Source organism: Diceros bicornis, chromosome 24 (assembly GCF_020826845.1).
Source record: "Diceros bicornis minor isolate mBicDic1 chromosome 24, mDicBic1.mat.cur, whole genome shotgun sequence".
NCBI classification, from domain to species: domain Eukaryota; kingdom Metazoa; phylum Chordata; class Mammalia; order Perissodactyla; family Rhinocerotidae; genus Diceros; species Diceros bicornis.
This window is the reverse complement of record NC_080763.1, coordinates 50,309,566-50,322,233: the sequence shown is the minus strand read 5'-3', so window position 1 is coordinate 50,322,233 and position 12,668 is coordinate 50,309,566. Positions and strand designations below refer to the sequence as shown.

At 61.3% G+C, this 12,668-nt stretch overlaps 1 gene segment (V, D, J or C); it reads left to right on the top strand.

Moving 5' to 3' along the window:
• The first annotated feature begins 269 nt into the window (after positions 1–269).
• LOC131421169 (immunoglobulin heavy constant gamma 3-like) lies at positions 270–11,224 on the top strand. The segment is given in 9 exon segments: positions 270–442; positions 3,408–3,452; positions 4,482–4,526; positions 5,539–5,583; positions 6,594–6,638; positions 6,761–7,090; positions 7,176–7,496; positions 9,095–9,222; positions 9,952–11,224. Coding segments are annotated over 9 exon segments (1,134 nt in total).
• The last annotated feature ends 1,444 nt before the right edge of the window (positions 11,225–12,668 follow it).

The following is a 12,668-nucleotide window of genomic DNA, read 5'->3' as shown; positions in this document are numbered from 1 at the left end:
CCGCTCTGTGGTGGATCAAGCAGCCATAATCCGTGTGGGAGGCAGAGAGCAAAGAACAGCACATGAGGCCAGGCTTCCGGCACTCTCCCCTGGGTCCCAGGCACCCACATCACCCCACTCCCACACACCCATGTGAGGCAGCCCCCGCAACATCTGGACTCCCCCCAGGCCCTCTGGGACACAAACCACCCAGAAGAAAAGGGAACTTCAGGAAGCAAGCAGTGACCTCTGGTGTCAGTCCCGTTCTTACTCTTTGCAGGGCTGTTGGGAGGGCGTTCACACCTCCGGGAACCAGCATGAACTCCGAGGAGCAGGGCAGTGGACACGGAACGCGGGGCTGCGAGGAGCCACATGTGCCTGGAGCCAGAGCACAGAGGGGGTGGGGAGTCCTCGGAGACCCAGGCTGGACTGAGGGGGAGCCGAGCACATGACCCCACACTCGGTGAGTGCGGTCCCACGGAGGAGGGGATGGGAGTGGAGTGGGGCAGAGAAACCAGCCACAGGAGCGGAGGGGAGACCAGGACCTCAAGGATGTCACAGAGGGACTCAAGCAATGAGCCAGCACAGGGGAAGGCAGGCTGCCCACAGGTCACAGCACCAACCCAGAGCCCGCACCAGGGAGCCATGGGCAGGGGCATGTCCCCGCCCACAGAGCTGGATGCACTGGACCAAAGGAGGTCAACCTTGAGGAATGTGATGGGCTGAGAGGCCAGAAGCCTGAAGGCTGCCACTGGCCAGCTGTGCTTAGGGTAGGGCCAGGCAGAAGCTGAGCTGCTGCAGGACAGACGCCAGGATGGACAATTGGGTTGGAGCACAGGACACAGGGAGGGGTCTGGATCAGGACAGGTGAGGAAGAGGACCCCCAGGTGGCCTAAGGATCCTCTCCAGGCAAATGGACACAGCTCGAGCCCCAAGGCAGGGTCAGAGGTGGTGGCCTTGTGTTCTGGGTTATGGCCAAGGTCAAGGGTAGCCAGTGAGCCGGGAGCAGAGCAGGGGGACAGCGTGGGCTCCCGTGTGTTCAGAACTCAGACAGCACAGGGCTGAGCAGGAGCTCAGTGGGCTGTGGGAGGGGCGTTGGAAGCCGGGCAGTGAGGGACAGGAGCTGGAGCTGGGGCACCAGGGGCTGCGAGCTGGTGGGCACAGGGCAGCTGACCCAGCAAATGGAGGGAGCAATGTCAAGAGGGGACTTCCAGAAAGGGCTTCCGAGTGTGGTGAGGGGCGAGAACAGGGTGAGGCCCTACTGGGGGCAGGAGGTCCTCCAGGAGGGGACCCACGGCAGGAGCTCTGCCAGGGGAGAGCTGGTCAGAGAGAGGGTGGGCTCCTGCTGGCTCCAGGAGACAAAGCCGAGCGCTGGAACACGAATGAGTCCACGAAGAGGGCAAACCGGGGCTGAGGGCACTGGGACAGGCAGGAAGGGCAGAGGCAGCCCTGGGGAGACCCAGCAGTGCTGTGCTGAGCTCAGGGACCTGTGGGAGAGTGGATCGTGGGGCAGGAGGGGCAGGGAGCTGCTGCGCACTAGGTCCTCCAGGGACAAAGGGCAGAGAAGCTACAGGGGACAAGGGGCAAGTAGGAGGGCACAAGGGGGCAGAATCTGACCCAGGAGCTACAGAGGGGCAGGCAGAGTGGCTATAGGAAAGCAGGGGGTCAGAGGGCAGGAGGGGCAGGGGGATTCCCAGGAGCTCCGGGGGAGCAGGTAGAGCTTAGCAGGTTAGCAGGGTTCTGGGAGGGCAGGAGGTGCTGGGGCCTGCCCAGGAGCTCTGCGGAGGCAGACAGAGCTTAGCAGGAGAGGAAAGAGCTGAGAGGGCTGGAGAGACAGGGGGCTGCCCAGGAGCTCCGGGGCAGCAGGCAGAGCTTGGCAGATGAGCGAGGGCAGGTGGGAGGGCAGGAGGGACAGGGCGCTGCTCAGGAGCTCAGGGGACAAGAATCACTGGGCCTTACATAAACGGCACCCAAGACAGACAGAGCTGAGCAGGTACAGGGAGCAGGGACAGCTGGAGCTCAGGAGCTCAGGTGTCCTCCCTGTGCAGGAGGAGAGTGAGCTGGTGGAGGGACCGGGTGGGATGGTGAGTTGGGAGGGAGGGAAACCAAGGGATGAAGGTCTCTGGGGATGAAGGGGCAGAAGGGCACCGATGAGAGGACCAGATGGGATGTAGTTCTTGGGTTCCAGGGCACTAGCCCTATTCGGGAGACTTGTGGGGACATGGGACAGTAGGGGTAGACAAGCGGAAGCTGTGTGAGGTGGCACGGAACATTGGACCTGCGGAGGGAAGAGCAAGGGGCCCATTTGGGGCCTGACCCTTGGCTGCCAGTCTGGGGAGAGGTCGGCAGGGCCCTGCGACTGAATAGACAGGAGTCATGGTTGCAGGGGACAGGACTGGCCCGGGTGTGTGGGTAGGGGGTACAGCCCAGCCCACACTGGGGCCTGGGGACACTGGCACCGAGGGAAAAGGAGGGCCGAAGGCAGTGCTCAGCTCCCACTTGTGGCAAGGGACAGGCTGGGTCTGGAAGGACGCAGGCTGGAGGAGGGCTCTGGAGTGAGCAAGGAACTGGACAGGCCCAAGAGCAGGGATGGTGGAGGTCAGGGGTGCTGGGTTGAGGGGCCGGAGATGAGCTCAGGAAGCCATGCCAGGAGGACCTGAGGAGGGATGGTGTGTCCAGAGGCAGTTTTAGGAGCCTGGGTTCTGGGGTCACAGGGACAGAAGGGATGAGGAGAAGGAAACTCCCAGGGACGGGGTCCGGGACAGGGATGGGGTCCAGGGAAGGGAGAGGATACACGCTAGGAGAGGATCCAGGGGAGAGATGGGTCCAGGTCAGGGACGGGATCCACGCAGCTTGGGTACATGGGTCTGTTGTGCCTTGGCAGAGTTTCCTCAGAAGACGAGAGGCCTGGGGAGCAGAGACAGGCCATGACAAGGTCTCTCAGAGGCAGAGGACCCGGGAGCTGACATGGGCAGTGCGGGGCACAGACCCACCACACCTGAAGAGATGCCCACCTGCCCCGGACAGGGTTGGGCTCGATCGATATGGCAGAGAGCTCGGGGGACCAGCAGAAGCCAGCCAGGAGCAGGGGTCTCCAGTCAGGGCTCAGAGAGAGGGCATGGTCAAGCGGGGCACCCACAGGAGGCTTAAGGAGAGGCTGCATGGAGGGCATTCCCTGGGAGACAGGCCCAGGGTCAGCCCTCCTGCCTGGACCCCAGGGTGGAAGGGGGGGCCTCCCAAGCTCAGGTAGAGGTCCTCTGGGAATTTTCGCCAGGCCCAGGGTGGGGAGAGGTAGACACCCTTAAGCCAGCCCCGGGACTGCAGAGGTGGACACTGGAATCAGACCCGCCAAACCTGGCCCTGACCTCAGCTCACCCGAAGGCCATCTCCCTGCAGCCCCGGTAACCCCCAGTCTGCTTTCTCTGCAGAGTGCGCCCGATGCCCTGACTGCCCGAAGTGTCCCACATGCCAAGGTGAGTCATCCGAGCCTCGTCCTGAACCCCCGTGAGGTGGCACAGAAGGAAGAGGAGGGCTGAAGCCAGTGCACGGCTCCCACTCCTGCTGACTGGCAGGCTGGCTCGGGAAAGACCATGGCCAGGGGAGGGCTCTGGAGTGAGCAAGGAGCTGGACAGGCTCAAGAGCTGGGATTGCAGTGGGCAGGGGGCTCTGGGAGGGAGGGACAAGAGGTGAGTCCAGGAAGCCATGCCAGGAGGATCTGAGGAGGGACAGTCAGTCCAGAGGCAGATTTAGGAGCCTGGGCTGGGGGTCCACAGAGACAAGGGGAGAGGGAGATGGAAACTCCCACGGACGGGGTCAAGGACAGGGATGGGGTCCAGGGAAGGAAGAGGGTCCAGGGCTGGGTGAGGGTCCAGAGGAGAGATTTGGTCCAGGGCAGGGACGGGGTCCACGCAGCTTGGGTACATGGGTCTGTGGTGACTTGGCCACCAGCTCTTCTGAGAGTTGACTCAGAAGAGACGGGGCCTGGCGAACAGAGACAGGCCATGACAAGGTCTCTCAGAGGCTGAGCACCCAGGAGCAGACACGGGCAGTGCAGGCACAGACCCACCACAGCAGAAGAGATGCCCACTCGCCCAGGCAGGGCCAGGCTTGGTTGATATGGCAGAGGGCTTGGGGGACCAGCAGAAGCCGGCCAGGAGCAGGGGTCTCCAGTCAGGGCTCAGACAGAGGGCATGGTCAGGAAGGGCACCCACAGGAGGCTTAAGGAGGGGCTGCATGGAGGGCGTTCCCTGGGAGACAGGCCCAGGGTCAGCCCTCCTGCCTGGACCCCAGGGTGTCAGGGGAGGCATCCCAACCTCAGGCAGGGGTCCTCTGGGTATTTCCACGATGCCCAGGGTGGGGGCAGGCTGGACACCCCTAAAACAGCCCCTGGGAGCACAGAGGTGGGCGCTGGAGTCAGACCTGCCAAACCTGGCCCTGACCTCAGCTCACCTGAAGGCCATCTCCCTGCAGCCCTGGTAACCCCCAGTCTGCTTTCTCTGCAGTGTGCAAGAAATGCCCTGACTGCCCGAGGTGTCCCACATGCCAAGGTGAGTCATCCGAGCCTCGCCCTGAACCCCCTTGAGGTGGCACAGAGGAAGAGGAGGGCTGAAGGCAGTGCTCGGCTCCCACTCCTGCCGACTGGCAGGCTGGCTTGGGAAAGACCATGGCCAGGGGAGGGCTCTAGAGTGAGCAAGGAGCTAGACAAGCCCAAGAACAGGGATGGCAGAGGGCAGGGGGCTCTGGGAGGGAGGGACCGGAGGTGAGCCAAGGAAGCCATGCCAGGAGGATCTGAGGAGGGACAGTCAGCCCAGAGGCAGATTTAGGAGACTGGGCTGGGGGGCAACAGGGACGGGGTGGGGGATGGAAACTCCCAGGGATGGGGTCAAGGACAGGGATGGAGTCCAGGGAAGGAAGAGGGTCCGGGGCTGGGTGAGGGTCCAGAGGAGAGATTTGGTCCAGGGCAGGGACGGGGTCCACGCAGCTCGGGTACATGGTTCCGTGGTGACTTGGCAGAGTTGACTTAGAAGAGACGGGGCCTGGCGAGCAGAGACAGGCCATGACAAGGTCTCTCAGAGGCTGAGGACCCGGGAGCATACACAGGCAGTGGGGGTCACAGACCCACCACAGCCGAAGAGATGCCCACTCGCCCCAGGCAGGGCTAGGCTTGGCCGATATGGCAGAGGGCTTGGGGGACCAGCAGAAGCCGGCCAGGAGCAGGGGTCTCCAGTCAGGGCTCAGACAGAGGGCATGGTCAGGAAGGGCACCCACAGGAGGCTTAAGGAGAGGCTGCCTGGAGGGCGTTCCCTGGGAGACGGTCCCATGATCAGCCCGCCTGCCTGGACCCTACGGAGTCAGGGGAGGCTTCCCAAGCTCAGGGAGGGGTCCTCTGGGCGTTTCCGCGATGCCCAGGGTGGGGGCAGGCTGGACACCCCTAACCCAGCCCCTGGGAGCACAGAGGTAGGTGCTGGACTCAGACCTGCCAAACCTGGCCCTGACCTCAGCTCATCCGAAGGCCATCTCCCTGCAGCCCTGGTAACTTCCAGTCTGCTTTCTCTGCAGTGTGCCAGAAATGCCCTGACTGCCCGAAGTGTCCCACATGCCCAGGTGAGTCATCCGAGCCTCGCCCTGAACCCCCGTGAGGTGGCACAGAAGGAAGAGGAGGTCCGAAGGCAGTGCACGGCTCCAACTTCTGCCGAGGGGCAGGCTGGCTCGGGAAGAATCAAGGCTGGGGGAGGGCTCTGGAGTGAGGAAGTTGGACAGGCCCATGAGCAGGGATGGTGCAGGGCAGAGGCGCTTGGTAGAAGGGGCCAGAGGTGAGCTCAGGAAGCCATGCCAGGATGACCTGAGGAGGGACGGTCGACCCAGAGGCAGATTTAGGAGCCTTGGCTGGGGGGCCACAGGGACAGAGGGGAGGAGGAGATGGAAACTACCAGGGACGGGGACCAGGACAGGGATGGGGTCCAGGGAATGGCGAGGGTCTGGAGCTAGGAGAGGGTCCAGGGGAGAAATTGGGTCCTGTACAGGGACAGGGTTCACGCAGCTTGGGTACATGGGTCTGTGGTGCCTTGGCAGTGTTGACTCAGAAGACACGGGGCCTGGTGAGCAGAGACGGGCCATGACAAGGTCTCTTAGAGGCTGAGAATCCAGGAGCAGACACGGGCAGTGCAGGCACAGAACCACCACAGCTGAAGAGATGAACACTCGCCCTGGGGAGGGTCAGGCTTGGTCGCTATGGCAGAGGGCTTGGGGGACCAGCAGACGTCGGCCAGGAGCAGGGGTCTCCAGTCAGGGCTCAGACAGAAGGCATGGTCAGGAAGGGCACCCACAGGAGGCTTAAGGAGGGGCTGCATGGAGGGCGTTCCCTGGGAGACAGGCCCAGGGTCAGCCCTCCTGCCTGGACCCCAGGGCGGTAGGGGAGACCTCCCAAGCTCAGGTAGGGGTCCTCTGGGCATTTCCACCATGACCAGGTGGGAGCTGGCTGGACACCCCAAACCAACCCCTGGGCCCACAAAGGTGGGCGCTGACTCCGACCTGCCAAACCTGGACCTGACCTCAGCTCACTCAATGGCCATCTCCCTCCAGCACCATTAACCCCCAGTCTGCTTTCTTTACAGTGCCCAAGCCATGCCCTGTCTGCCCTCCGCCTCCAACATGCCCAGGTGAGTTAGCCGAGCCGAGCCCTCCACCCCTGGGTGGTGACCCAAGCCAAGGCATGTTCCGTGGGGGGCGAGTGCCCAAGAGATGGCCCCCCAGGTGCTGACCCCCCTTGTCTCCCCCACAGGTCCTGAACTCCTGATAGGGCCTTCGGTCTTCATCTTCTCTCCTAAACCCAAGGACACCCTCACAATCTCCCGAACCCCCGAGGTCACCTGCATGGTGGTAGACGTGAGCCCGGAACATCCCAATGTCCAGTTCACCTGGTACGTGGACAATGAAGAGGTGAACACGGCCACGACGAAGCCAAAAGAGGTACAGCTCAACAGCACCTACCGCGTGGTCAGCGTCCTCCCCATCCAGCACCAGGACTGGCTGAGGGGAAAGGAGTTCAAGTGTAAGGTCAACAACGGAGCCCTCCCGGCCCCCATTGAGAAGACCATCTCCAAGGCCAAAGGTGAGAGCAGGACAGACGGGTGTGGGGAGGGTCCCAGGGGGGAACCCCAGGGAGTGACCATCTATACTGACCCCTGTCCCAACAGGGCAGGCCCGGGAGCCACAGGTGTACGTCCTCCCCCCAAGCCATGCTGAGCTGTCCAGAGAAAGGGTCATCGTGACCTGCCTGGTCAAAGACTTCTACCCACCTGATATCAACGTGGAGTGGCAGAGCAATGGGCAGCCAGAGCCGGCGGAGAAGTACAGCACCACCCCGCCCCAGAGGGAGGCCAATGGGTCTTACTTCCTGTACAGCAAGCTCTCGGTGGAGACGAACAGGTGGCAGCAGGGAGACGTGTTCACATGTGGGGTGATGCACGAGGCTCTCCACAATCACTACACGCAGATATCCACCACCAAGTCTACGGGTAAATGAGCCACACACCCGCTGCTCCTGAGAGCCCTCCCTCCCTCCCTACAGGCTCTCAGGGTCCCATGAGGAGCCCGCATCACTCTGTACATAAGTCCCGGGCACCCTGGCATGAAATAAAGCACCCAGCATGGCCCTGGGACCCTGTGACGCTGTCATGGTTCTTTAAAAGGCAGAGCCCTGGAACACTGCAGGAAGTGGGGTAGCCGAGCTCTGAGACCACAGTTGTCACCATTAGGGGAGAGAGATGGTCCCACTGAGGCAGGAGCCAGAGCTCTGGGCTGTGCAGGCCACACAGAACGGCTGAAGGGGCTGCCCGAGGAGGGGAGGGTGCTTCGCAAGCGACGGCAGCTCCTCTGGGCCTCCCTCCAGCAGCAGATGCTCGGCGCTAGAGTGTGGCCAGGGAATAGGAGAAGCCCCTCCAGAGTCCCTCAGGGAAATGTATGCACAGGCTGTCCCTCCTCTGTAGGGGCCCAAGCTGTGGGGCAGTGGCCCTTCCTTGTCCCCGGGGGTTCCCAGTCCACTGGGTCACTTGAGAGGTCACCTGGTGGCGCTGGGCCATGAGGGACACTTCCCTGGCCCGTGGTGTAGACACAGGCCATCCTTTGCTCTCGGGCACTCCAAGATCAGGCCACCGTCCTCCCTCAGACCAGGTGGCTCTGCCCTGCCTGGTCCTGTCTGGGGCCAGGCCTGTCCACTGGTGGGGACACTCACTCCCAGGCCCCAAAGGGGCAGAGGCAGGTGTCCCTGAGAGCCCGGGGAAGGGATGGTCCCTGACGTCCACGTGAACACTGAGCCCAGACCCACTGAAAACAAGCCCCTCTCACCGAGCACTGCCAGCCCACATACACGCACGTGTGCACACGTACACACGCACACACTCAGGCCTTATACACTGGGGCTCACACAAGGGCAACCTGCACATTCCCAACAGAGCACGGAACCCAGTCTTCTGACCCCTCACCGTGGACTCCAGAGGGTCCCCACAGCCTCCAACACCCCGGGGGCTGCTCAGGCCTCCTCCTCACACTGACCACACTGACCAGCTCTGACAACTGGCCCTCCTCTTCCCTGGGGCACATACACCCCCACCCTGACACACAGAAATCCCCCCACACCCAGCTTGTCCCCAGCACTCGACCACTCATGCTCTGGGGACACACCCCAACCCCATGTCTGCCCTTCCCTGGGGCAGGGGCCCTGCTCTGGACAGGCTCTGCTGACCCTCCGCCCTCTGGGCCTGGTCCCCGGGAGAGACGAGATGGGGCCTGAGCCTCTGTCGAGCAGGGATCGGGACACCTTCTCCCCAGAGGGCCCCAGGGCAGGGCAGAGCCAAGGAGAGGGCTGGTCCCCACTGGCCAGGCTGAGATCTGGGTCAGGGGTGTCATTCGTGTTCTGGGGTCCCAGCTGGAGGAACATGGGAGCTGACGCCAGTGCACAGAGACTGACCTCAGGACCCGGCAGGTCCACCCCAGCCAGGGGCTTCCACCTGCCCTACCAACCCTGTCCCAGAGAGAATCACCCCCCACATCACCGCCAACCCTTTGCCAGGCCCACTCGGGCAGGCACAGCATTGACCACCCCCTCCTTGTCCAGAGATGGTCCTGGACGAGAGTTGTGCAGAGGCCCAAGACGGGGAGCTGGACGAGCTGTGGACCACCATCTCCATCATCACGCTCTTCCTGCTCAGTGTGTGCTACAGCGCCACCGTCACCCTCTTCAAGGTGGGCCAGGCCACCCCACATCGTCCCATAGCTGTCAACATGATGTCCCCACACTCTCCTCACCATGTCCCTCCCTGTCCCCACCATGTTTCCACACTCTCCCACACTGTCCCCTTGTTTCCCCTTCACTGTCCCCTCCTGTCCCCACACCATCCCCTCACTGTCCCTTCACTGTCCCCTGGCTGTCACATCACAGTCCTCTCACTGTCCTCATACTGTACCCATACTGTCCCATTGCTGTCCTCTAACTGTCTCCACACTGTCCCATCACCATCCCCAGTGTCCCCTTGCTGTCCACTATCTCATCGCTGTTCCCACACTGTCTCCTTGCTGTCCCCTCACTGTCCAGTTGCTGTCACCTTAGTGTCCTATCATTATCATATCACTGTCCCCTCACTGTCTCCTTGCTGTCCCCTCACTGTCCACTTGCTGTCACTTCAGTGTCCTATCATTATCAAATCACTGTCCCCTCACTATCCCTTTTCAGTCCCCTCACTGTCCCTTCCTGTACCCTCACTGTTCCCTTCCTGTTCCTTCTCTGTCCCTTCATTGTGCAACTTGGTCCAATCTTCTCTCTCTTGTCAGTGTCCCCTCTGTCCCCAGCATGTCCCCATGTCATCCCCACCTGGACCCACACTGTCAGGTGGCCCTGGGTGCAGGGAGGGCAGACCTGGCGGGAGGCTGGTGTTGGGGTCCAGGCCATGCTCACCCCTCACCCGCCCGCTGCAGGTGAAGTGGATCTTCTCCTCTGTGGTGGAGCTGAAGCCGACCATCGTTCCCGACTACAGGAACACGATCGGGCAGGGGGCCTAGGGCCACACCTCCTGGGCGGGCTTCCCAGACCGCCCCGGACCCCAGACAGGATTCGAGTCCTTTGCTTCATAATGCTCAGCCTGCCGCCCAGACCTGCTCTGCTGCCCCCTGACCTCGCCGCCCCCTTCAGCCTGCACCCCACCCCTGGCCTCGTGGTCAGCACAGGCTGCATCCTGCCCCCTGACTTCATTTGGAGAAGCGAGTGTAAGGCAGTTGTAACCCTGAGCTGAGCTGATGGACACTCACCGGCCCCTCCAGAGCAGCCACCAAGAAACGCCAGGGTCATGTGGACGCTGAGTCATCAGAGCCGAGCGTCCCTCACCACGACTAATCCGGGGTCCGCGTGTGCCGTCACGCTGGAGGAGGTGGAGGGCCGAAGTGCCCATGTCTGTCTGGACAGGGACGGGCATTCATGCAAACCACATCCACGCCAGAGTCCAGGACACCGGCTTCCCAGGAGGAGACGTGTGGTTTCAGATCGCTGAGTGGGAACATCTGCCACCAACTCCAGTAGGATATGGGGCCTTCCGCCACCAACAGAGAAGTTTACAGACATGCCCCTAATGGTCACTCAGTCACCGCCTCCCAAGGAGAGCACTCAGAGGAAGGCCTGGGCCATGGCCACTGCAGGAGCTTGGGTGGTGGGGGCGACACCACCAGGGGAGGGGTGAGTGTCCCGCCAGACGGGCCTCCTGTCCGGCCAGAGGGGTCTAGTGTCCAGGTCACCAAGCAACGAGAAGTGGCCTTGGTGGACAGAGGTGAAGGAGTGCCAGGAGAGCAGCGCCACAGGCACAGCCACCCCGACCTGATGCCAGCAGGGCCTGAGTCATGGTCCACAGGAACTCCGGTTGCTCCATGGCCCAGGGGTGAGAGAGGAGACCCCTCAATAGAGAGCCTGTGGCCTTGGGGAACTGACCAGGTGGACCAACCTCCAACCTCTAGCCCCACTGGCCCCAGAACAGATTCGCCCCTCACGTCTCTGAGCAAATGGCAAGTCGGCATCTCTAGATGAGAAAGACACCGATGCTCACAGGAAGGAGAGGCGGACCCCCACCGTGACTCTGTGGGACAATGCGCAGAGAGATTGCTCAAAGAAAGGACACGTTGTAGTTGGGGTAGCTTTTTCCCTTCTTTTTAAATTTCTGAGGCCCATTGACTTTCTTTATTCTTACTTCGTTTAAAACAACAATAAAACATCCTTAAAAATTCCACACCTCACTGTGTTGACACACCTCGTGAAATCCAGAGCCTGGGCGAGTCGAATATCAGGGGCTCCCTCCACACCCTCCCAGCTGCAGAAACATCCAACGCTCCCTCCCCTCCCGCCCTCAGTTCTCCTCCAGCCCCTGGGGTGCTGTGGGGGAGGAAGGTGGCCCAGAAACAGGGCAATGACGAGAAGCAAGGTGGCTGACGGGGCTTGGTGGGGAGCAGGGCCAGCCTGGCAGCCGTGGTCAGGAGGAGCTTCCAGCACTGTTCATGGCCAGAAGCAAGACCCCCATGCTGGGTGTGTATGAGTCAGCATGGCTGCTGCAACGACCAGCCTGGGCGGCCTGAACAACAGACATTTGTTCTCTCACACGTCTGGAGGCTGCACGTCCCAGAGCAGGTGTCAGCAGAATGGGGTTCTGCTGAGGACTTTCTCCTGGCCGTGTAGACTCCCTCTTCTCCCCGTGTCCTCGCCCGGCCTCCCTCTGCGAGTGTGTGTGTCCTGATCCCTCGTCTTATAGGACAGCAGTCACACTGGATTAGGGCCCAGCCTACTGACCACATTTTAACTTATTACCTCTTGAAAGACCCTATCTCCAGATACAGCCACATTCTGAAATCCCAGGAGTCAGTGATTCAATTTTGATTTGAGGGGACACAATTCAGCCCAAACAAGGAGTTAGGTCCGGGAATACACACACAGTACCCTGTCCCCATGCACTCAGGTATTGATGACCTCAGTCCTTCACGCTGCCTCCTGACCTGAGTGTCTGCTCATGCTGGTCCCTTCTCCTAGTGTTCCTTCTCTCTACACACCCAGCAAATCCTACACAGCCTTCTCTTAGCTCTGAGTGCCACACCTCTTCCTCTGTCAGTCTTTCCTAATGCACCCAGCAGAATGCACCCACCCTCCCCCGGCCTGAGTCTCTGCCAGCCTCTCCCACTCAGTAGCCACGTGCGCCCATCTCCCCAGACGTGAAGTACATGAACCCATAAGCAGTGATGTAAGGACACGGAGATAAGTGCTGTGAGGGGAAAGTGTGGGGCTGTGAGGCCACACAACAGAAGGGACTGAGGGAAGCTGTCCCGGGGGACCCCATGAACCAGAGCCCTGGAGGAACGGCGTGGTCGGCCTCCCTCAGGTATGCTAGTCAACATCTGCTCTCCAGCACCCCCTGCCCCGGTCACAGAACTTCCTCGACCCAGGATAAGTGGGGCCATGGGGAGAAGACATTTGCAACATGTTAAAGGACAGGTTTTAACATGGTGATCACGACTCTCATATACACAGATAATGAACACATTTCAAAGACTTTGTGTAACTCATCAATTAAGGTGTTGTAACCAGTGCAAAGTAGAATTCAAAGTCCCTCATTGATATAGTGGAATCAAGATTTCCACAAAGAGTTTATAAACAGACGCACGTT